Source organism: Gossypium raimondii, chromosome 5 (genome assembly GCF_025698545.1).
Source record: "Gossypium raimondii isolate GPD5lz chromosome 5, ASM2569854v1, whole genome shotgun sequence".
Taxonomy (NCBI): Eukaryota; Viridiplantae; Streptophyta; class Magnoliopsida; order Malvales; family Malvaceae; genus Gossypium; species Gossypium raimondii.
The window spans coordinates 29,047,727-29,072,891 of NC_068569.1; the positions used below are offsets into that span (position 1 = coordinate 29,047,727).

Genomic DNA, 25,165 nt, shown 5'->3' on the forward strand with positions numbered 1-25,165 from the left:
TTCTGCAAATGCCCTTTAAATACTTGGAGCTTCTATCTGAGTTCTTCAAAGTGTTGCTACACAAGGTGGAATCAAATGTTTCTATTCCCCTATATTACTTTGATTTGGATCAGAAACAGCTATGCAGCCTATAGGGATTTTTAAATTTTTTTATTTTATTAAAAACATAATGTATTTGGAGGATTCTTGGAGAGTCCTATCCTTATACCTACGTCCATATATGCATTGGATACATATGGTTGCTTGAAAAAAATGAAGAATTGGAGCAAAATAGCTATTCCCACCATTAGGTTATAGTACTGTTGGCTCGATCATTATCACCGTAAAGATGTCCTTCCACAGTTTGCCTTTCTTCTGAAAGGTTAAAAATGATGTACATTGAGCAAGAGGCAGATGCTGTCAATGGTCTTGAGATGCACTCATTAATATCCTTGTTGAAGATGTACCTGCCACTCTCTGCCGCTAACTTGATTTTCTGAATCTCCTCACTAACATCAGCAATTCCGAAGCTTGTGATAGGAGTTTGGCCATGGCAAACTGTTTATCAATTGTGAAGCCGGTCGCGATGGAAAATTAAATGGAGGAAAATGTTCTTCTGTGACTGAGGCTTTCTGGTTAGACACTGAGAAGGAAAACATACATCAATTTTTTTTATAGGATTTACAGTCATCCTCACCACGACAGACAAAGTGAGCAGCTACTTATTCCAACTAAGATGAGGGGCTTCAACCACTGATGCTGTCACTGGAAAGAACAAGGATGCTTTTTAGCTTTAGCCCGAGACTACCTTAAAAATTAGCTGGATTTCACTCAAATCTCTGGTCCGAGATGAGTTGTGAGAGCAGCTTGAGGCTCCATTTTGTTGAAGTTGATTGAGTCACATTGAACAAAAGAGTGATTTGAAGGCTTCACCTTTGTCCAAAGGGTATGGTTTAGGTGAAGAGACTATGGCCTAGGAGTTGGTATTGGTAATTACTCAGATTGGTAATTTAATTCTTTAAATATTTGTCTAAATGGTGCTTTGACTCTCATTATTTGGTATTTTGTCTTTAAGATCACATGGATGGCTTTAATTTGTTTGATCAATGACTTCCAACGCAGCTTGTATTTTGATGTTTTCTTTATGCCTTCACAATCTATTAAGGTGGCCATTGCTGCACAATTTTGGTGATTTTTTGGAGGCACTGCTGCTTTATGTGGATGCTCGTAAGAGTGTCTTGGGTGTTTTTAGGAGTGTCCTTCATTTAGGTGTACCGTTGTGTCCTTGATGCAGTGATGTTGATTTCTTCAAAGGTGTTTGTATTTAGCTTATCTTGTTTACTAACCTTTTGGTTAGTTTTTCACCCTTCCTGGGTTTATTAATATAATTATATTTGGCTGAGAAATAAATAGCGTAAATGCGAAGGAAGACCATACAATGACTCGTAGGTTTGTCAACTGTCTACCCGTGGTGAATTGCAGCCACCTCCTTGGCGAGAAATTTGTAAAATTTGTAAGCTCTTTACACATACACGTACGTATATATATATATATATATATATATATATACATATACATGTACATGGTATGTTATTTGGTGCACTTACTGTTTTTCAGATTTTGTATAATCATCAAAACAAAGTGCCCTAGCTTCGGAGTTAACGCCTAGTGCGCGACTGTAGGATGGTACGTCGTTGCCCCTACGCCACAAACTTCGAAACTCGGCCTCTATCCGGCGCCGTAGTTCCGACGAAAACCCTCCTAGCTCAATCTTTTTAGTGTTTTTTTGGTGGAGTGGACACCCCGAACATTTTAAGGATATTTTGGTATTTCAAAATTTTATATCCGTTTTACTCACTTTAGTTGCTTTTCTATTTTTCTTCAAAACCAATCACAATAGAAGAACAATTTCGAATGTACATAAAGGGAGTGACTTCGAACATTTGGTAAGACCGTTTTTATTTGTTATGTGATTTTTTCTCATTTTTGTTGGACTTGTTTGATGAACACGTGGACAAAAGATAGATACGATTATGAAATTAATTCTTGGTCTACCCTCACTTAAATTTTTTTTAGTTGCTTTTATTATTTTTAATTTTTTATTTGATATTGTGTCATAAGTATCACCACACCTTAACAATACGAGTTGTTGGTGCTTCAAAAAGAGCAAATGATGAGTTAACTTCGATATATTTTTTGAGCACTTTAACAATAAGTTTTTAATTCTTCGTTTATTTTTGGAACATTGAGGATAATGTTTGATTTAAGTTTGGGAGAGTTGATTCAATTTAGTTTAGATGAATTTTCTAGTTATCTTTTTTCAATTTTGGATATTTTATTTTATTTTCAGTTTTGCATGATGCATATAGTTTTATGAAATCTTAACTCAACAAGATGTTGAATTATTTTATATGGCTTTAAGATTTGTAAATTTGTCATAATGAATATTTTCAAAACCTAAATGTTAACTTTATATAGTTTTTATAATCGATTTTAGAATTTTGAGATAATAATTTTGTTTGAAGCATGCCTACAAAGAATGATGCAGGTGAAATTTTGAATTATATTAAGATAATAATTTATAATCGCTTTGATCCACCCATATTTGATTTTTTCAGATTATTTTAAAAATATTACACTAAATATATTAAAAGCGCTAAAATAAAAGTTTTTGACCCATTAAAAAATTTACATAAAAAACACTACCACAAATATAATAAATGTTTTATTATATTAAAAAACACAAATAAATATAATAGATGTTCTATCGTGTTAAATATATTTTTAAAATTTAATATATTGGGTTGGATTATTTAGTTGGATAAGTTTTTTTTTTTTTTTGGTTTTGGAAAAAGTGTTTAATTGTTGTTGAGTTAGTGATTTAATATAAATATAAATATAAATATATAATTAATATATTTGGGCCTAGCTTGGCCCAAAAACTCTTGGCCAATACTCGATTGGTATAGAAAATGGGCCTTAAATTTGATCAAAGTCTATTTTTTGAGCTTCATAATTTTTTGTTCAAACCTTCCATTTTTCAGACGAGGCTTCGAACCTGGATGAATGATCCGAGACATGAGTAGTTGTATTCTCACTTACCTTAAGTTGAGGAAACTTATGACTTCAACTATGTATAATTACAATTGGTACTTGCGGATTTAAGCACTTAAACATGAATTAATATTCTAGAATGGGCCAAAATTTTGTTGATAGTGATGACGAAATGATTAAATATAAATACAAAATATAATCAAAATAAAAAAAGCATAAATACATTAAAAATTATATGGTTTTTTTAAAGAATGAGAAAAATGGAAATCGAATAACAGATACATAACTAAACTCTGCCAGAAGGGATAAACCAAGTTCATTAGAAATAAACAACCATCCACACCAGGGATTATATCCAATTTAACAACATTAAGTATACCTATTGTAAAAACATGTCTGAAATTCCACCTCTGGAGGACATCAACGGTTGGCTGACTTGGTCATGACCACCATTACGACCCTATTTCTACTGCTACACAAAATCTTGCTCACTGATCGTATCTTAAGCACTTGTTCTTGACGCCATTTGACTCCTTGTAGGATCAAAATTTTAGATGTAAGGAACTAAAATGATGGGCAAAAATGGAGACCATAATTGAAGATTTAGGAAGTAGAAACTTTGGGTTGGGTTAGATGATGATGACAATCGCGATAATGGAAGTCTTTTTTTTTTTTTTTAGATTTTCTTCTTTACAATTTTAAATATCTTTTAGATTTTAATAACTTTTTTGAGTTATTTTAATGTTTGTTTTTACAAACACCACATTCTATTAAGACTGAATTAGTAATTTAACCTTTTTCACTTTTTCCTCTCATTTTATTTCTTTTATTTTTCTTTTTTTAATATATATATATATATATAAATCAAGACCGACTTACCCAAATTAGAACGTCTCAGTAAGTAGTGATTAACATTCTTGCTCATTACTCTTTTTTATTTCCTGCTTCTTCTACTTCCATTCACATGCAATTTTAGTTCTTTTCGTCGGAGAACCCATTCCAACTACACACCTCATCAAGCTTTCAGCTTTTCTGGAATCAAGAAATCAGGACGGAAATGATTCCAGTAAAACACTCTCTCAAGTTCCGATTTTCAAAAGAGAATTCAGCGCCAATTGCTTCCAAGCGCCAATTCGAAGCGGAGGTTTTAGAAGGTGGCCGGCCCGAGAAGAGGCCGAAGACGGTAGTGGCCCGTCCGCAGTGTTCGGCCGTAGTGAAAGCCCTCATGCAACATCCAACCCTAGGTACGTCGAGGAGTTTTTGATAACCTCTTGGATTTTGAAATTTCACATATTATATGATCTAACCCTTATCGATGATATTGCAGAGACGGCAGTCGTCACCCGTATTCCATCGGAGAAGAGACCGAACATTGAAAAAGGCCTGAGGTTTTCAACAGATATTGCAGCCAAAGCAGAGGGCGTAGGTCTAGGGTTTACAACATCAAACCCCAAGGCCCTACGGGCGGCAATGCTGAAGTGTCGTTTTGCAGACACCATCTTCAAAGCTCAGCAGAAGAAGAAGGGTGAGGGCGAGAATGCTGATCCCAGAAAGTTGAAACAAGAAAAGGAAAGATTCGAACGAAGACTAGTTGACGAAAAGTCGGTGCTGGAAGCTGAGTTGTTGGAGTTAAAAAGGCAACGGGAAAGAGACAGAAAAGCCGCTGGGATTGCATTACAGAACATGAAAAACACGGCTGGGATTGAGATCAATTGGGAAGCTGAGAAGGAATTTGAGATTCTGATTGGATCTTCTTCATCGCCTGGGACTGGGGTTGTTCATCAAACACGTGATGAAGAGATTGAAGAAGGTGAAATTATCTGTTAATCTAAACCGTTCATTGTATAGGAATAGTAGCATAAATTCTTTATTCAAAGTGCAAGTTGGTTCATTTGTGATGAATACCAACATGTAAGTTTTAATGCAAAATTATACTTCTTCCTGTTTCCATGGGTAAGAGTGTCGTTTTTGTTGATATAATAAGGTTTGATTAACAAAAAAAAGGTTAGGTTTAAGGAATTCTAGAACCACATTTAAGTTACAAATCTATTATACTAATTATCACTTTCTCATTTATGTTATGTTGTAATCATGAAAATGGAAGTTGATTAAGCCGAGATGCAAATCAATTCAAAACAATATTCTGAAACTATGTTACAAATGGAAATTCAATTTTCTCAGCTAAAACTACATCAAAGCGCCCACATAATCAGAGGAATAGATACTACAAGTTTGTAATCAATCATATGTATTTTAGTATTCATATAATAATGTGATAAATTTATTTTGGAAAGTTTCATATGATTGAATTACAGTGGGTGTAAATACATGTTGAAGTAATTATTATAAGGGATAATAATCATCACATGTACTTCCAATTTGCTCAATATGGTATCTGTATTTTTGTTACACTCATTAACAATGTTAAATTCTAACCTCACTTGACGCGTAGCCCAATCACCAGTTACCATGTGGCAGTGTTTTAGGAAAAGAACTCATTCAATCCAATCATATGTTGAAGGCCAGAATAATAATAATAATAATAATAAATGAAACTGCTTTCTAAAATTACACTTCTCTTCCTTCACAAGAAAATAACGAAATTCCTAACCTCAATTTCTCTAAAACTAGTTTCATAAAAACTTGTTACTTGCGGTGAACACTCAATCCTTACACTCTTCTATCCATTTCTTCTCCTTTTGTCTTCTTCATGAATGGAACTCCACTTTCTGGTTCGACTTAGCTTGAATAAATACCCAGTTCCCCCCTTCATAATTCCCATCAAAAGTCAAGTATTATTATGACAACATGTTGCTTTGAGGTCCCTTCAGTTCCAACCACATGTTGCAGGGGAGAGGAGATCTGCAATGCAATAAAAAAATATTTAATATGACAATGATTTTTAGCATATTGATGTTGTAAGACTCAAATTTTGCCCGGGCCCAGACCATAAAACCCAAATAGACCAAGACCAATAAAGAATTACCAGACCATTACAACAAAATTAACCCAAAAACAGACCCAATCCAAATGACCAATAATGATAAAAACCTTAGAGTCCCGAATGGCCCAAAACTATACTAGTTTTCAGCCAAACAAAAAAAAAACCCTAGCCTCTGCTTTGTAGCTGCCGTCGCTTCACCTCCCTTGCGCATGCACGCCTCTGACCAGCCGCCACTCGCACGCCTTTGCCGACGCCTGCACCAACGCGTCTGACACCACCTGCAAAGAGCAGTAAAAACGCAGCAGAGAGAAGAAAACAAATGGCAAAAAGGCAAAAACAATAGAGATGGAGAGTTGTAATCTTGGCTATAAAAGCCATTTCCGATTTCTTTGTATTCTTCTTCTCTTGGGCGAATCTGGGGAAATAAAAAGAAAGAAACAAAGTTTTAAGGATTTTCTTTATTTTCAATCTTTCTATATTCTTTTACCTTTATTTATTATTATTATTATTGTTTTTTTTTTTATAAACGAAAATAAAAAGAGGAAAGAAATACCTTGGGCGCCCTTGGCCGCGTCGTCGGAGCCCTCTCCGTCGCCGAAATCGGCTCTAAAGGCGGGGCCAAAAGGTTCTTTCTCTCGGTATTCAGGCCAAGCAAGCTCGGCCTCATCAGATCTCAAACGGGCTTAAAGCAAATTTCTATGCTTGCAGCCACCCCACCGTCCAAGGCGGTCACGGCGGTGCATGGCAATGGCCTTGTTGGCCGGATCTGGAAAGGCTGAGAGGGAGAGACCCTTGGCTCTCTTTTTTTTTTTTCTAAAAGTAAAGGAGGGGACTTCTTTTGTTTTTTTTTGTTTTTTTTTGTGCTGTTTATAGAAGCTAAAACGGCGCCGTTTGAGGGGGTGACCTGCGCCTCTTTGCCCTAATGGGTAATTTACGCATTCGGTCCCTCCATCTGGCGCTGAGGTGCAATCTGACCTTTTTATTATTTTCGATTTTGGCCATATAATTTGGCGCCTATTCCAACCCAGTCCTGCGCAAAACGATGCGCATAAGGGAAGGGGAATCTTCACAATCGGTCCCTTGATTTTGAGCACGTTTCATTTCAGTCATCGGCGATCCCTTTTTATTTATTTATAGTTTGGACCCCCGGATTTTGATTTGATTTTATTTCATCCTTTAGTTCATTTAATTATTTTTTTTAAAGAAAAGGGGAGTTCCTCTATTATTTATTTTAAGTTATATATATACATATATATATTTATTATTTACCTAATATCTTTCTTATTATTTGATTTTAGTCATTATATATGCACATACATATTCTTTTTATAATTTATATACATGTACATATTCTTTATTTATTTTAAATACACATTTTTTTATTTCATATTATATATATGCATATATATATACTTATATATTTACATATTTTAATTCATATACCTATACATGTATATACATACTTACATATATTTTTATATTTAATAATCTCACAATATGTACACGTATATAGATTTTTCATATTTTCATAATTTTGTGTACATTCATGCATATCGTTTTACATCTATTCGTTATTTATTTATTTATTTATTTACACTTTCATTATTATTTAGAAAGAAAGATTCGATTTTATTTGCCTATGTATTTGTCATTTTGTATGTTACTGATTGGTCCCTTTTATTATCTTATTTTTGTTGCTATTGCTCGTGTTGCTTTTATGCCACCGTATTCGTTATTGTTTTGCTATGCATATTAACACCGTACATCAAAAAGAATTTTTTTCTAATAAGGCAATATTTTGCATTTTGGAAATTCGATAAATTGTACCCTAACTTACTGGGTCTCGATTTTCTCGTTAAACCTAAATAGCAAAATATCCTTTTAAATTTCCAAACACATAAAATTCTGAAAATAAAGGCAATATTCTGATTTAGAAAATTCGAGAAATCGTGCCCTAACTTACTGAGCTTCGATTTTTCTCGCGTTGATTCTAAATAATCGAATATCCTTTTAAAATTAAAACGAATGAGGTTTTAAAAACAAAAGGCAAGCTTACTCTTAAAAAAATACGAGGTGCCGTGTCCTAACTTCTTGGATGTGACATCTTGTTAATTCGAGATAAGAAGGCATTTTCATTTTGATTTATCCAAGTAATTTTTTTAAAGATAAAACAATATAAAGAGGGATCGTATTTTTAAATTCTTTTTGAGTTTTTTAATTTTCGACACCAAGACATTAAGTAATCAACTAGGTACCAATTTTGGGCGTATCGAGGGTGCTAATCCTTTCTCGTGCGTAACCGACTCCCGAACCCGTTTTTTGGATTTCGTAGACCAAAATCGTTGTTTTAATAAAAATTAAATCATTTATTAAAAACAACCACTTTTTGAGGTGACCCGATCACACCTCATCAAAAAAAGGATTGGTGGCGACTCCCATTTTCGTTTTTATTTTCAAAATCCAAGTCGACCCCGTTTCATCAAAAAAAATGGTGTCAACAACTTGGCGACTCCGCTGGGGACAAAATACGAGAGTCAAGCCACGAGTTGATAATTTTTTGTCTTTTCGTCGAAAATTAAGAATTTGATTTAAATTGACGATCCTTTCATTGCATTTCATTCGTTTTGATTTTGGGTTTTATCATTATGATTTGATTGCTGTGGTAGTTTAAACTTGGTATACTGCTGCATTACATTGCATGACCGTGGGTCACACCCTTTTAAGTGGGAGTGAGAAACTACGCCTTCGTGAGGTTTTCACCTCCGCATGGGATAGTGGATCGCTTTCGGGATACATCCGTACCTATGTCTTCGTGAGATTTTCATCTCCGTACAGCCATAGGGAAATGTATTCCCCTGAACCGAACTCGGTCCGTATGAGCCTATAATGGGTAAGGATCGAGGAATCTGCTGGTTCAGGTACCTTTGCTTTAGAACTAAACCACATGTAGAGAGCCCTAAGAGCCTACCCTAGGTAGAACCACTTCGATTCCCTAGTATTCACCCGAATAGGTGTTCTATTTATTCTTGCTTGCTTTTGCTTTGTACTAACCTGTTTTCCTTTTTGTTATGATTGCATTGCATTTCCATCATAAAAAGAGGTGTTGATTCACGTTCGGTTGTTAAATAGAGAGCTTATCATAAGGAAATGGGTTTCTTGATAAAATGGATAATAATACAGTTGTCCGAATATGGTCCAAGAAAATATGATAAGAGAAGGATGATAGTTTAATGGAGGACTACACAACCATTGCTCCGTGGCCCAAGAATTCTAGGTGACAAGGATTATTCGAGAGCCGCTGAACTTTCTTAAAAGAGAAGCCAACGAGCACCACGAGGTTGAGTGAGCAACGAGTCACGGCCCGGATTGAGTAAAAAGGAGATAGAAGATACGTCCCTTTTGAAGAGTTCGTGAGATTTATCTTAACGTTCAAATGAAGAAGAGGATCGAATATCTCCGCCTATGAGGGCAGAACCATATATATATCCATTTTATGTAAAGAGATTTGTTTTCTAGTAAAGTTGTTCTAATAGAATTGAACCAAGAATCAATGTCTCTTTTTTTGCATTCATGCATCAACATTACATTTCATTGCATACAATAAATTTCTTAAAATCCAAAAAATACGCATTCATGCATCTGCATTACATTGCATGCATCTTTTCATTGACATTACATTTCATTGCATACAATAAATTTCCTAAAATTCAAAAGTGTATTAAATTCAGAACTATTGTACAGAACCAGATGGATGATAAAAAATTAGAATTGTTTGAATATATTGATGGTTCGGAAGGTAATGATGTTTGTGCCCTTGAAGAAGGGACATAAAAAAATCTATCAGGAATTTGTTTCTACATCCCTAGAGGTGTTCTAAACAACTAGACTGTGGAGGAGATTCTTGTAATTTTTAGGACCATTTCAGCGTAATATTTGGAACGCTCTTATTGCTCTAAGCCTGGGTGCAATAGAAAATCCTTTTGTGAAAAAAGCACATGTCCACTATTCTTTATTTCAACGAAATGCATCTTTGTGTCTTGTTTTGGCAAACATTTTTTATTCCTTCCATTTTATTCATACTCATACCACACAAATAATTCCCTTTTGATTCATTAGTTCTTTGAGTCTTCTTTCGTTCCCTAGAACAGAACTCCAGATATCAACGATATGAGCGACATTGCTATTAACTCAGAACTTTTTTTTGAGCAAGATATGTGTCTAGAGGAACCTCAAAACTTCGAAGATGATCGAGACTTAAGGATGGTAGAACAAGTCGAGAAACAGATCTTACTTTACAAAGAATCAGTGAAAATTGTGAGCTTAAGAGAAGAGAAAGAGCTGAAGATCAAATCCTGTATCACCGCAGAGACAAAGCGATACGTCATGTTTTTGCATCAATATATGACTGAGCTACTAAGACGCGTAGACGCTGTTAAGGAAAAAAAGAGGTGTTTGAGGAACACATGCATTGATTTATAATGGCCAAGAAAATCATGAGATATGGTTACTGCTGGTCCACCACGGAAGGGGATTGCATCAGTTATACCAAGTGTCAAATTTGTGGAGTCAAGACTTAAGTGCTTTCTTCATCTCTTCATGTTATGACTCTTCCATGACCTTGCTCTATGAGGGGCATGGATGTCATCGAATTGATCGCGCTGAAAGCTTCTGGTGGTCATCGAGTCATCTTTGTGGTCATCGATTACTTCACTAAATGGGTGAAAGCTGCTTCATATGCCGGTGTCAAAATGAACAGATGGAAAATTCATGAAAAAGAAATCATATGTTCTGTATGGAATGCCAAAAGGCTCATATCAGACAATGCATTGAATTTGAACAACAGCGCGACATCAGAAGTTTGCAGTCTGTTCAAGATTAACACCATGTCGCCCAAAATGAACAGTTCAGTGGAGGTAAAAATAAATAAAAAATAAAAAACAAAAAAAAATCTACCGGGGCACCTCATTTCCCATTGGTATATGGAATAGGGGCAGTCTTACCCATCGAAGTTGATATTCCTTCCCTTTGAATCTTGTCAGAGCTAAAGTTGGATGAAGCAGAATAGATCCAAGCCCGATATGATCAGTTAAATTTGATTGATAAGGAAAGGTTGAAAGTTATCCGTCATGGTCAAACGTACCAACAGTAAATGATGCGAGTTCAACAAAAAAGGTTCGCCCAAAAAAAAATTCCTTGAGGGGGACCTGATATCGAAGAAGACCTTTCCCATACAAAAGTACTTTAGAAGAAAGTGGATCCCAAACTGAAAGGACCTTATGTGGGAGGTCTTATCTGGAAAAGTATTGATATTGACCAAGATGGATGGCAAAAACCTGCCTAATATTGAGAATTTTGATTCAAGCAATAAATACTTCATTTGAAAAAAAGAAACGAAAAAGAAAAAAGAAAAGAAGAACGAAAAAAGAAAAAGGAGAGGCCAAGGTGAAAACCCGCAAAGGGCGCCTTGAGACCAAAGGGGTTTTGAATTGAAAACCCAGGAATGGGCAGTTCAAATTTTGATCAAAGGTGGGGCATGCGGTAGTCTTGTCCTCTCCGAATTAATAAGAAAGAGAGATGCTACATCTTGGGGCATCAACAAAGTCTTCTAGGACTTCTAGACACATATCAAGTTCAAAAGGGTCCTCAAGAAGTTTGGGGCAGAGAAGCTCATGCTATGATATCTGGGGCACCTATTCCTATTTTATTCATTTTTGTATTTTTGACAAAATACGCCATCTTGATTAATTTATTCTCATTTTGTATTCTAGCAAAATTTGCTATCTTGATTAATTTGTTCATTTAGAGCTTTGCTCTCAACAAATTTCCATCTTATCCATTGTGATAATCTTTTTCATCTTATACATCTCGTATCTCAGCAAAATTTGCTGTCTTGATTGATTTGTTTGTTTAGATCTTTACTCTCAACAAAATTTTATTTTGTCCATTTTGATAATCTTTTTCAAGCATTTTTCATTGAAATAACGATTAATGGACTGACAATACTCATACAGAAGGAGTTCTGCATATTACTCTGAAAGTTTCTAAATAATACGATGACCTGAAACATGACTATTGTTTAGAACTAACCAAACCTAAGGGTTGGAAACATTTGAGAAATGATAGTTTAAATTGAGACTATTTCTTTGAGTCTTCTGTCAAAGATACTTGCTGAACGGGAAAACATCAGTGATAGAACCTTGACGAACAACGAGCAACGACAACCCAAACTTTAAAAAGGGATCATTCTCATGACATTTTACATTCATTCAAATATCATTCATACACATCTAGTTAGGAGCATTTGATTTATTCTGATCATGTCATCCTAAACACTAAGCATAAATAGGTCCATAAAATGGATTCTACAGGTCATGTTCCCCAGAGAGCAGACTAAAGATAGCAGATCTTGCCTTCCTGTACTGACGGTGAAGCAGATCGAAGAAACTAGTCTTGCCTTCCTGTACTGACAGCGGAGCAGACTGAAGATAGCAGATCTTGCCTTCCTGCATTGACAGCGAAGCAGATCAAAGATGGCAGATTTTACCTCCCTGTGACTACAGTGGAGTACATTGAAGCTGATAACTCTATCTCCCTGGTTGGCAGTGGAATAGATTGAAGATAAAAAATGGCAAATTTTACCTCCCTGTGACTACAGTGGAGTACATTGAAGCCAATAACTCTATCTCCCTGGTTGGTAGTGGAATAGATTGAAGATTGCAGATCTTGCTTTCCTGTATTTGGCAGCGAAGTAGATCGAAGATGGAAGATTTTACCTCCCTGACTACAGTGGAGTACATTGAAGCCGATAATTCTATCTCCCTGAAGTTGCAGTGGAGCGGAGTACATTGAAGCTGATACCACTATCTCCCTGGTTGGCAGTGGAATAGATTGAAGATTGCAGATCTTGCCTTCCTGTATTTGGCAGTGAAGCAGATCGAAGATGGCAGATTTTACCTCCCTGTGACTACAGTGGAGTACATTGAAGCCGATACCTCTATCTCCCTGGTTGGCAGTGGAATAGATTGAAGATTGCAGATCTTGCCTTCCTATATTTGGCAGCGAAGCAGATCGAAGATGGCAGATTTTACCTCCCTGTGACTACAGTGGAGTACATTGAAGACAATAACTCTATCTCCCTGGTTGGCAGTGGAATAGATTGAAGATTGCAGAACTTGCCTTCCTGTATTTGGCAGCGAAGCAGATCGAAAATGGCAGATTTTACCTCCCTGACTACAGTGGAGTACATTGAAGCCGATAATTCTATCTCCCTGTATTTGGCAGTGGAGTAGATTGAAGATTGCAGATCTTGCCTTCCTGTATTTGGTAGCGAAGCAGATCAAAGATGACAGATTTTACCTCCCTGACTACAGTGGAGTACATTGAAGCCGATAACTCTATCTCCCTGTATTTGGCAGTAGAATAGAGTGAAGAAACCACAGATCTTATCTCCCTAAGCAATAGTGGAGCGGATCGCATCAAGTCTTATCTCCCTAAGCAGTAGCGGAGCAGACAAAACCACAGATCTTATCTCCCTAAGCAATAGTGGAGCGGATCGCATCAAGTCTTATCTCCCTAAGCAGTAGCGGAGCTGACAAAACCACAGATCTTATCTCCCTAAGCAATAGTGGAGCGGATCGCATCAAGTCTTATCTCCCTAAGCAGTAGCGGAGCGGACAAAACCACAGATCTTATTTTTGTTGCTATTGCTCGTGTTGCTTTTATGCCACCGTATTCGTTATTATTTTGCTATGCATATTAACACCGTACATCAAAAAGAATTTTTTTCTAATAAGGCAATATTTTGCATTTTGGAAATTCGATAAATTGTACCCTAACTTACTGGGTCTCGATTTTCTCGTTAAACCTAAATAGCAAAATATCCTTTTAAATTTCCAAACACATAAAATTCTGAAAATAAAGGCAATATTCTGATTTAGAAAATTCGAGAAATCGTGCCCTAACTTACTGAGCTTCGATTTTTCTCGCGTTGATTCTAAATAACTGAATATCCTTTTAAAAATTAAAACGAATGAGGTTTTAAAAAAACAAAAGGCAAGCTTACTCTAAAAAAAATACGAGGTGCCGTGTCCTAACTTACTGGATGTGACATCTTGTTAATTCGAGATAAGAAGACATTTTTCATTTTGATTTATCCAAGTAATTTTTTTTAAGATAAAACAATATAAAGAGGGATCGTATTTTTAAATTCTTTTTGAGTTTTTTAATTTTCGACACCAAGACATTAAGTAATCAACTAGGTACCAATTTTGGGCGTATCGAGGGTGCTAATCCTTCCTCGTGCATAACCGACTCCCGAACCCGTTTTTTGGATTTCGTAGACGAAAATCGTTGTTTTAATAAAAATTAAATCGTTTATTAAAAACAACCACTTTTTGAGGTGACCCGATCACACCTCATCAAAAAAAGGATTGGTGGCGACTCCCATTTTCGTTTTTATTTTCAAAATCCAAGTCGACCCCGTTTCATCAAAAAAAATGGTGTCAACAGATGTTTAAATGATTCAAAATTTATATGTTTTGCATAGAATGTGTGGGTGATTTAATTTGCACAAATGACATTTGTTTTGTGTTGTTTGTATGATTCAATTGTGTGTTGCAATTTCATTATTATTTTTATTCAATTCTCTAATTATTCTGAATTAATTATTGAATTGCTATAACGTGTTTAGAAAATATTGTATTTTTAATTTCAAAAAAAGAAGAGGAAAATAAGGTAATTTTGAATTTTGGATCTAAATAATATGCGACTTAAAGTTGAAGGATGATTGAGTAAATGTGCATTTACCCGTCTTTATAGTCACAGCTTTGCCCTTTAGAATTTCCAAATTAAAGAAAATGAAAAGAAAATCCACCAAAAACAGCGATAGTGACGAAGACGAAACCTTTTATTTCCGCTACTCCTCCGCCGTCGCCCCACCCTCGTCCTCCTCCTCTAATCCCAATCTAGCCACCTCCAAATCCACCGGCGGTGGCGGCGGGTCCGGCGGTCTAGCCCCATCGAAATCAACCCTTTACGTCTCCAACCTCGACTACTCCCTCACAAACTCCGACCTCCACACTCTCTTCTCCACCTTCGGCAAAATCGCCCGCGTAACAGTCCTCAAAGACCGCGCCACAAGGAATTCAAAGGGGGTCGCCTTCGTCCAGTTTGTTTCCCGCGAGGACGCGCTATCCGCGGCGAGTGTTATGCACGGGAAAATACTCAACGGCAGAACCCTCAGCGCTTCCATCGCCGTCGATAATGGACGAGCCCCGGAGTTTATTAAGAAAAGGGTTTATAAGGATAAGTCTAGATGTTATGAATGTGGGGCTGGTGGGCATTTATCTTATGAGTGTCCAAAGAATCAGTTGGGGCCAAGGGAGAGACCGGTGCCAAAGAAAGGGCGGAGAGGTGGCGGCGGTGGAGAGAAGAGGGAGGATGGTGGGGATTGGGGAGAGGAAGAATCAGAGGGTGGAGAGGGGTTTGAAGAGGAGAATTGGGCGTCAGTGGTGGATGGGGCGGCGGAGGAGAGGTTGAGGAAATCGGAGATGGCGGAGGAAAAGAAGAAGAAGATGACAAGAAAAGCCAGTTATTTTAGTGACGAGAGTGATGAGGAAGAATGATTCAATGGTGGAAATGGAGAAAAGGGGGTTGCTTTTTCACACCCAAATTTAACCTGGAATCATTTGAAATTTGAGGTACATTATACTATTGTTATGACTTTAAGCTTGAATAGATTGTAACAGTTCTTGCACTTGTGTATTATTGTATCATTAGTGTGGGATATTTGCTTAATTTTTTCGGATGAGTGATTAGGAAGGGTGATTTGGGGAGGGAGATGTTGTTGCTTTGTTGGGGTAAAATCTGATGTTAGATAAATTTGAGTTTGAGACATGCATTTAGTGTTAGATTATCTGATTATATTAAGTAAGATTCGAGCTCGAATTTGATTGTGATAATGATGGTGGCGAATGAAAATATGGTTGTGATTAGCTGTATTGTTTAGAAGTATGATTGTGATTAGGGCTTGAATTTGATTGTGATAATGGTGGCAATGTGTTCATCGTTTAAAAGTATGATTGTGATTAGTATATTGTTTAAAAGTGTGATTTAGACTCAAATTTGATTGTGACAGTGGTAGTAAATTGTGCAGTGTTTAAAAGTGTGACTGTGATCAGTTATATTGTTTAAAAGTACGATTTGGGATTGAATTCAATCATGATAATGGTAGCGAATTGTGCATTATTTAAAGGTATGGATGCAAATAGTGATTGGTACGATTTGGGATTGAATTCGAACACGATAATGGTAGCAAATTATGCATTGTTTGAAGGCATGGTTGTGATTAGTTATATTGTTTAAAAGTAAGATTTGGGATTGAATATGATCATTGATATGGTGGCGAATTGTGCATTGTTGATTCGTTATGAAGCAGGAGAAAATGGCTGAGTTTTAGCATTCATCTTGATATATATTTTTTTATTTAATACCATTCGTATTTGCACTCAACAAGATAAGCTGTGAATTCTTGACATAGCATTGATTTTATCTTTACATAAATTGTAAAATATCATAAAGTTAATTTAAAATTGTTGAGAGTGTTGCACTTGAGTTTATTTATATTGAAGATAACAAATGAAAACAATTAGTGAAGTTTTGAATCAAAGGTATTTTGGTTTAGAACATAATCATGCTTGCTTGTAGTAATTTGATTGCAAATCATATGTCGTACTTGTTCACTTAAAAGAACCTGTACCAATTTATTAGGTTTTGGTATTGGACAGTTATATTGGTATGTACTGATTTTTTTTTATATTTTAAATTAATTTTCAATGTTTCCTTTTTCTATTTTGATCATTTTATTTTGTTTACACTTATATTTAGAAATAAAAGATGATCATTAAATTAAGTTACTGATTAAAGAAAAGATTGAAATTAGTCTGTAAATCAATATACAGAAAATAGCTATAAACTCTAAACGATCCATCAAAATACATCCAAAATGCATCTCTAAGGTATGTCCAACGGTACCCTAGTGACTAGTAATTTACCAAATGGATTGATCAGCAGATGAAAGCCAAATATCACAGTATTTTTCTTTGCTGGTTTGTTCAGCTTTTATGCCTGAATCAGGGGATTTGATTTAAATCCTTAAGAACCAACATTGCGGTTGCAGTGGTCAACGTGTTATGTTGACCCTGATTGTTGTGCAGCCTGCATTAAAGACATTTAAAAGCATAAGATATGCTGCTGGATAATATTATTCGGATTTGGGTGTAAATGTAGAAAAGGTAACTAGGGAAACACCAACTCACCAGAATTTCATGATCTCCCATAATTTCATCTATCAACTCCGCTACCGGTTTATCAGCACTGTTGGGAACTAGTGCAGCAAATATAGCTGGCTCTAATCCTGCATGCAAATATAAGCAACCATTGCAATGTCTGATAATTTCAGTCCTGAATCTTGACATGCTCAAATTTCTTTCAAGTTTTCTCCAGTATTTGGAGAATTATACTTTCATATCAGTCCAAATATGTGACCGTGTAATATAGAATTCAACTGTAACTTATGTTGCTTAGACTCGAGGTGAGTGTCGGATACGCTATGTATCCTGCAAATGTTTAAACTTTTATTAGTTTTCTCAAACATTTGGAGGATCATACCCCCATAGCTATATCCGAATATATATACTGGACAGAGGAACTTTGGGGGGGGGGGGGGAATTGGAAACATAAGACTTCAATAGGGGTAAAAGTGTAGGATACCAGTCTCAGGGAAAGCATCAATGAACATCATCATCTCCTCCCCACTAAGACCAGAGAAAAAACAGATCCTTGGCAGTGATTTTGCAATCTGCAGAATGTAATGGTGTAAATCACATTTAAACATGATTGGCATGCTTATGATGATGAAGGAAGGAAAGTGACTTGAATGTAAAAAAAGATGGTAAGAAATCAACCTTCACTTGTTCCAAGTTAGGTTGCCTTGTATTCACGGCCTCCCAAAGAGAACCATTAATCATGTCTTCAGTACAATAAATAATCTGAACATATAACCATTCAAATGAGATAAATTATATTGCAACATGTTCAAAGGATATGTGAAGGCGGCAATCTTAATTTATGTCACCCTTTTCTTTTATGTTAAAGTAGAAGAAATGTACACCATATATTCGGACATAAATATGGGATATGGTTTTTATCAACAAAAAAAAAAAAAATGGGATATGGTACTAAAAGAAACCCTTCACATACACAGAAATCTTGAAAAAGTTGAACATACCCTTATCGGGCACATTGCACATTTTGTTGGATATTGATGTAAAAAATGAACACTTTTAAGGAAATAAAGAGTCAAAACAACAAAAGTAAATAAGTATTACCTCCATGAAGTCACCGTCCAATTCTTTCAAGAACTGTCGTATCTGTTCAAAGAAGACATGGAGAATTTGCAAGGCGAGTAAGGCCGTCATTCTAAGAATTAGTCCAACACAAACACACATTAAGCTGCAAAACAACTATTTACAAATGCGACTGTTGTCAAGGACGCAGGGTAAATTGCAGACGCTAGGACCCTTATATTACCTTAGGCACAGACACGCCCACAACACTAAATGAGATCTAGGTTGATTTAGAGCTAATGTACTACTCACAGTATATAATAGAAGGTGACTCCAAATAAATTCTTGAAAAGGATGTAATCCAACACCTGTTCCCCCTTGCAGACCCCCTCCAACTTCCAAGAAAGGGGTTGTAAATTCATGTTCAACCTTCCTCAAACCTTAATTCGACTCTTTATTTTCCTTGAATGCTTGTGTCCGACACGTATCCAGACGTAGGTATGGAAGTACAATCCTCTAAATACATAGAAAAAAAAATTGCAAGAATTGATGTCTGAATAACTTAGTATTAAACCACACCAAGAAATGGGGGAAAGAAAATTTATCCTCCATTAGTTTTCCCTTTATAAGATTATGAAAACCCTAATGAAATTTTGGATGCAACAATCTATGTTGTTCACATTGTGCATATAACCTATTCAAGCTCTGGAAAGAATGTACCACAGATAATGAAGTTTCATCCAAAAAGACAAGTAAAATGTTACCAAACATTACCTTCTCTGCCTCACCGACTTCAAATCCGAGCAACAATAAAGCCTACAAGCAAATAAAGATTAAAATCCCAAATGTTAAATGGGTTCAGACAATGTATTTATAATCTATGTTCTACATTTTATATTACTCAAACTCTTCATTTTCTTTTAAGGATGCTGTCATATATATGAATATGTATATTAGATAGACTTCAAATATGCGAGAAACTTTAGAAAAAAAAAGAACATGCCCTTTTTAGATACGTACAAATATCAGACACACTTGTACCCAAGTATAAGCAACATAGGCTACGTTCATGAGGCTTGATGAGAATGGTTACAAGGATTTTTCTCCATAACAAATTTTATGTTACTTTGACTATTGGGCTAATTTAACGTTGTTTTTTAAAAATGCTGTGAAAAAGCGTTTTTGCAATTAGGTCCAAAAACATTTTTGATTCCAAAAATTATCTGTTTAACATTACTTATAACTTCAAAAGTGCTTTTGGAGTTAAAAGGTTTGAAGTTATAAGCACAACATATATTGGGAAATGAACCTCTAAAGACTCCAAAAATGAGAAAAAATAGAATTATTTTTAGAAAAAGCTTATATAAGATGCATATAAATATCCAACAGTTACGCTCGGAGCCAAAGTGTAAATGGTTCCTGTTGAGAATGGTTATTATTTGACACTTTTAGTGCAAAGATTCACTCAAGAATGAGGTAAGAAACTGACCGGAACTTACAGGTGGACCATATGTGGGATCATCGGCATTCAATGGAACGAACTTCGAATCCTCGGCTAATTCACTGGGAAGTCCTGCAAAGCACGAATATATGAATATCGACACGTACACATCAAAGAAGAACTCTTAAGCATAAGAAATTTGCATACAAATTAACAAATTACATTGAATTGACTCAGTCTATGTTACTCAGACTCGAAAACAAGTATTGGTGGACCAAATTTCCTATATGTAACTCTTGTAATGTCCAAAATTCATGATAATTAACACCAATAAAACAAGAAAGAAGAAATCAATAGCCTTAACCAAAGTTCAAAATAATGGGTACCCATTTTAAACCAAAAGAGTGTTTCATTAAAGCCAAAAAAGAAAAGCAGATATGGAGTCTCAAAGGATAAGCAAACCTTCAGCTGATGCTCTTGTTTGTGTAATGGGGTTGTTCTGTTTCTTGAAGCCATCAAAGACAACATTATTAGCTGAAAATGAAGAAACCGCAAAAGAAATTGAAGAAACTGAAGGAATTAGCGAAGATTGAGGCTTTCCCAGAAGATTGAAACGAAACCCAACACTAAAAGCCATCTTTTAATTTAATTTGCCTCAGTTCTTTTCAGGGTTCAGAAACTTTGGCTCTCAATTTTCTTGATAGCGTTCTGTTTCAGTTGATAAGCCGTTTGAGTGGCCACCATTCTAATCAAATCACCCACCTATCAACACGTGAAAACCAAAATAGTAACCAATCTTAGACCGGTCCTGTGTCGGCCCGATGTGAATTGAATTACGATACAGTAAGTCCATATATTTTATTTAAATTTAAATTATAAAAATATTAATATAAAATTATATATTTAATATTTTTATTGTTAAATAATAAAATGAATAATTTGGGCTAACCCCACTCGAACTCAAAATTATTTTAAAATGATGTAGTTTAATTTAACTTGTAAACACCTTTAATAAAGAAAAATAATGTAAGAATATAGATTATGTTGGTTATAGTTATAGAGAAGTAAAATAGAATATTAACAAAATGGAAAAACAAGGCAATAGTATGAGTAACATAAAAATCTCTTTCCAATGTGGTACTATTGAACAGCTCATTCATTCAACAGTTCATAAATTTACTTGATAAATACATCAAACTTCACAATCTCTTATTTGCGACGGAGGTGTCCAAAATTGAAACCTATGCTCATTTCCCTCACAATCTACGTTAAAATTTGAAAGAGCAAATAAACGATATGGTTTTTTTTTAAGAGAAATTTATTAATTCATTCAATGAATAAATTTATATGATTCAAGAGGAAATAACAAACATCCGTTATACGTGCTAAATGACAAACTTCATCAACATAATAAAAGCTTCAGCTTTAGCATCAATTAAATACAATCGGTTCTGTCACACCTCAAGTTCAACATATCAAGATTGATTGTAATTACTTAATACAGTAAGGAAATCAACCCCAGATGGTCTAAAGTGGCGGGCATAAATCGACAAAAGAATTGAGCATCTACCAAACTAGAGGGGATGACAACAAAATCAACCCAAAAATTACTCGTAAAAGCAAGACTACATGCATAAGCAAGACTAAAAAGCGTACTACAAGAGTAGACAAAAACTTCTAAAAGTGAAAACTTATTAAACAATGAAAAAACAAACAAAAAACATATAAAATTTAAGATAACACGAGTCCAAACCGACTCATGAAATCATTTATTATTCTGAAAGTCTCAAAATAGAAGCAGATTAAGAAGTCAATGAAAAGTTATCCACTTTTTAAAAGAAACTTGTGAATACAACAAAAATACTCACAAAATAGATCTGTAAACCAAAAAGAGAGAAAACGTATAGAATGAATGAGAAGACGAAAGAAAAAGAGGGTTAATGGGCAAAAGAAAAAGGTGGGCGATAACTGACCCGGAGACTAACACCATCGCTAGGCAAAAACAAAAAGAAGCAAACAATTTGGAGAAATAAAATTAGGATTTTTTACTTGACAAGAGATGATTATTCTAAATCAACACAATTATGAAATAATTTATGCATATAACAAACAATAGAGTTAAAATCAAAGAAAACAAAGTACAAGAGGAAAATGAATAAGTTAGTATAATTTTTTAGGTTTCAACTCGGCAATTGTTTATATATTGAGATTTGAATTTTTTTTTTGAAGTTATTTTCTGATATTTTTTTAAAATCTTAAATTCAAGCTTTAATGTGATCGAATAATTGTTAATTTTAGAAGTTAGCTTAGACCAAAAAGCTAAACTCATAATATGAGAACAAATCAAAAATGAGTTAAACAAAAGAACTAGACACAACTCAAAAAATAGTTGGAGAGCCATGATTCCAAATTTATGTATACTATTTATAAAGTTTTTTATTGAATTGGGATCATCCATCAACAGGATTTAGCTCAATTAGAGAATTATCAAACTATTCATTTTATTTATGAAATAAATTATATGATTATGAGAGTGTTTTGTCTTTTAATATTTTTATAAATCAATAAAAGTTTATCCACATTGAGATATATATATATATATATATATATATATATATATATATATATATATATATCATACGTATAAAAATTTTGATTTTAGCGTAGTTTTTAATTTTATATGAAAAATAATAAATATATTTGTTATATAAAATTTTCACATAAATTTAGTTAGGGATGAGCGCTTGATCGAATCGAGTAAAAATTTTCGAATTAATCAAGTTCACGAGTCCTATTTTATCATCCAAATTTGAATTGAAATTTTTTCAATTAAATAAAATTATTCGAGTTAAATTTAAAAACTAAACATATCAAATTAAAATATTATATATATCTATGATATATAATAATAATTTGAAGTAATGAAAAAGCCATACAAAACATATCACGTGAAATATAGTTTTTCTTTTCAAGTATAATGTAATACAAGAGGAAAAATATAATCCATGATGAAATTTCCACATTGATTTTTAAATCAAAAGAAAGCATAAATACTACCCCGTCACTTTGTTTTGATAGGAACCCATCTTCTTTCTTAATTTTTTTTCCTCTAAGAACTTAACAAGACTTTATTAGGAATGGTAAAACCTGGTGATGGTAGAATATCTCGAAACTATAATACTTTTTGCATTTGAAAACATAGTGAAGATTATTGGTGATATAGTCGGTCGCTGGCATTCCACCTTTTGTTTGGGTCAATGGTAAAGCATTTTCTTAAGAAACTCTTTCCTAGCTCCGACATGTTTTTAGGGATATTGGGTGATTCTCCCTCAAAAGCTTGTCCCTTAATTCATCTTGATCATGAGTGTCCCATGGTAATTTTCCTATAATCATTTGAACCACAATGCAACCTAACGACCATATATCCAATGTACAGGCCCATTTTGACCTAACCCATTCCTGCCCAAACCCAAAATTAAAACTAAACCCTAATGGCCCAAAAGGCCCAAAATACAAAATGTAAAAAGAACCCTAGCCTAGCCTAGCGCCAGACCCCACTTGCCTCGCCACCATCTCTGCTGGCAGCCAGACTGCCACTACCGCCACTCGTCCCATCGCCACTGCTCCACTGCAAACAATAAAGAAAAACCACAATAGCAAGCAATAGGGGCTTTGTTTTTATTTTATTTTCGGTATAAAAATCGATGGAAAGCAGATTGTAAAGGGGCGAACTTCATTCTTGTAACAGGGCTCCTTCCGTTTTTGTAAAGAAAAGAACATTAGCAGAGAAATAAAAAACAAAATAGATTTACTCCAAGGTTTTTTCCTTTTTCATTTCGCATCTTTTTTTACCTGTTCATTTCCTATTTTCATACATACATATATACATATAAAAGCAGTTTATATTAGCAAAATACAAAAAAGTTTAAATTACCTTTTTGAATTTTCCACCACTGTCGGTGGTCGGACAAGATAATGACAGCTCTCTCGTAGGGCTATTGACCGGAGAAAAGGAGGAGAGAGATTTCAGAGAAATTTTTAGTTTTTTGGAGAAGAAGAGAAAATGAATTTTTAAAATTTTTTTATTTATATAGGTGGCAAAACGCACTGCTTTGCCCACCTTTAAACATCCAAAACGGCGCTGTTTAGGCGCAACCATGGCGACGACCCGTCCAGACCGTGATCCGCGTGTTTTTCACTTGAGGGGTTATTTACGCAATTGGCCCCTCCGCTTTGCGGTGTTTTAAATGCGGTCCTTGTTGCATTTTCTAATTTGGCCACAAAATTTTATTTCATTTCATTTTAGTCCATAGCAGGTCTGCGTTTTGAACGCTTGGTCTATTTCCCATTTTGGTCCCCTGCTTTACTGGCGATGTCGATTCGGTCCTTTTCGACTTTTTATTTGAAATTACCAAGATTTTTATTTTTACTTGATTTAGTCCTTTTAGCATTTTCATTATTATTATTATTTTCATTATTTTAATATTATTATTATTATTATTACCATTATTATTATAATTGCTCTTATATATATTTTATATATATGTATACATATTTTTATATATACTCACGTACATACTTTTTATTTATTATAAATATATTTTTTTACATTTCATATTTTTATATACATATGTATACGTATAAATATCCATGTTTTAATTCATATACATATATATGTACATATACATACTTATATATTTTATGTATATATTATAATTTGTTTACATATCCACATATATTTATATATATTTTTATATTTCATGATAGTTATATACGTATATATATGTACATGTTTACTTATATATATATATTTTATATAATAATTTTAGAATACATATATATATATTTCATATTTTATAAATTTATGTACATACACAATTTTTATAATGTATATACTTATATTATATATATATTTATTTTATTTTATAATCTATATACCTATATATGTAAATATTTATGCTTTTATTTTTTAAATCCATATATTCATCTTTTATTTATTTTCTTCATTTATTTGTATGTCCATTATTATTATTTATTATGCTTTAGAATTTTTATTTGTTTATTGCTCGTTATTGTACATATGTGAATGATTTTATTTATATACATGTGACTTCTTATTTATTTATCTTTTGTTTTTGCTTGTATTATTTTTACTTACATCATTATCATTGTTATTCCATTACACCCACTTTTATTTACATTTCAAGCAAGAAATTTTAGAAATAAGTAATATTCGGTATTTTGGATCTTCGAGAGAATCGAGCCCTAACGTATTGGGTTCCAACTTTCTTCGTTGAACTTAAATAATCGAGATTACTCTTTTAAAAATGATAAAAAGCTCATTATCGAGAATTCAATATGTTGTGTCCTAACGCATTGGATGTGACACGTTGTTTTCTCGAG

General features: G+C 34.3%; 2 protein-coding genes across 2 annotated transcripts; one reads left to right on the forward strand and one right to left on the reverse strand.

The window, feature by feature from the left end:
* Positions 1-14,803: 14,803 nt before the first annotated feature.
* On the forward strand, positions 14,804-15,969 carry LOC105770890 (U11/U12 small nuclear ribonucleoprotein 31 kDa protein). The gene has a single exon (XM_052631465.1). It carries the CDS (start codon positions 14,833-14,835, stop codon positions 15,598-15,600), a length of 768 nt encoding a protein of 255 aa, XP_052487425.1. The 5' UTR covers positions 14,804-14,832; the 3' UTR covers positions 15,601-15,969.
* A 902-nt stretch (positions 15,970-16,871) lies between these two features.
* LOC105770891 (uncharacterized) lies at positions 16,872-20,519 on the reverse strand. The gene is made up of 8 exons (XM_012592250.2): positions 20,225-20,519; positions 19,821-19,894; positions 19,096-19,137; positions 18,364-18,405; positions 17,941-18,024; positions 17,747-17,834; positions 17,293-17,390; positions 16,872-17,191 (listed from the first exon to the last, which is right to left on the reverse strand). Exons 1-8 carry the CDS (start codon positions 20,397-20,399, stop codon positions 17,165-17,167), a joined length of 630 nt encoding a protein of 209 aa, XP_012447704.1. The 5' UTR covers positions 20,400-20,519; the 3' UTR covers positions 16,872-17,164.
* Between the last annotated feature and the right edge of the window lie 4,646 nt (positions 20,520-25,165).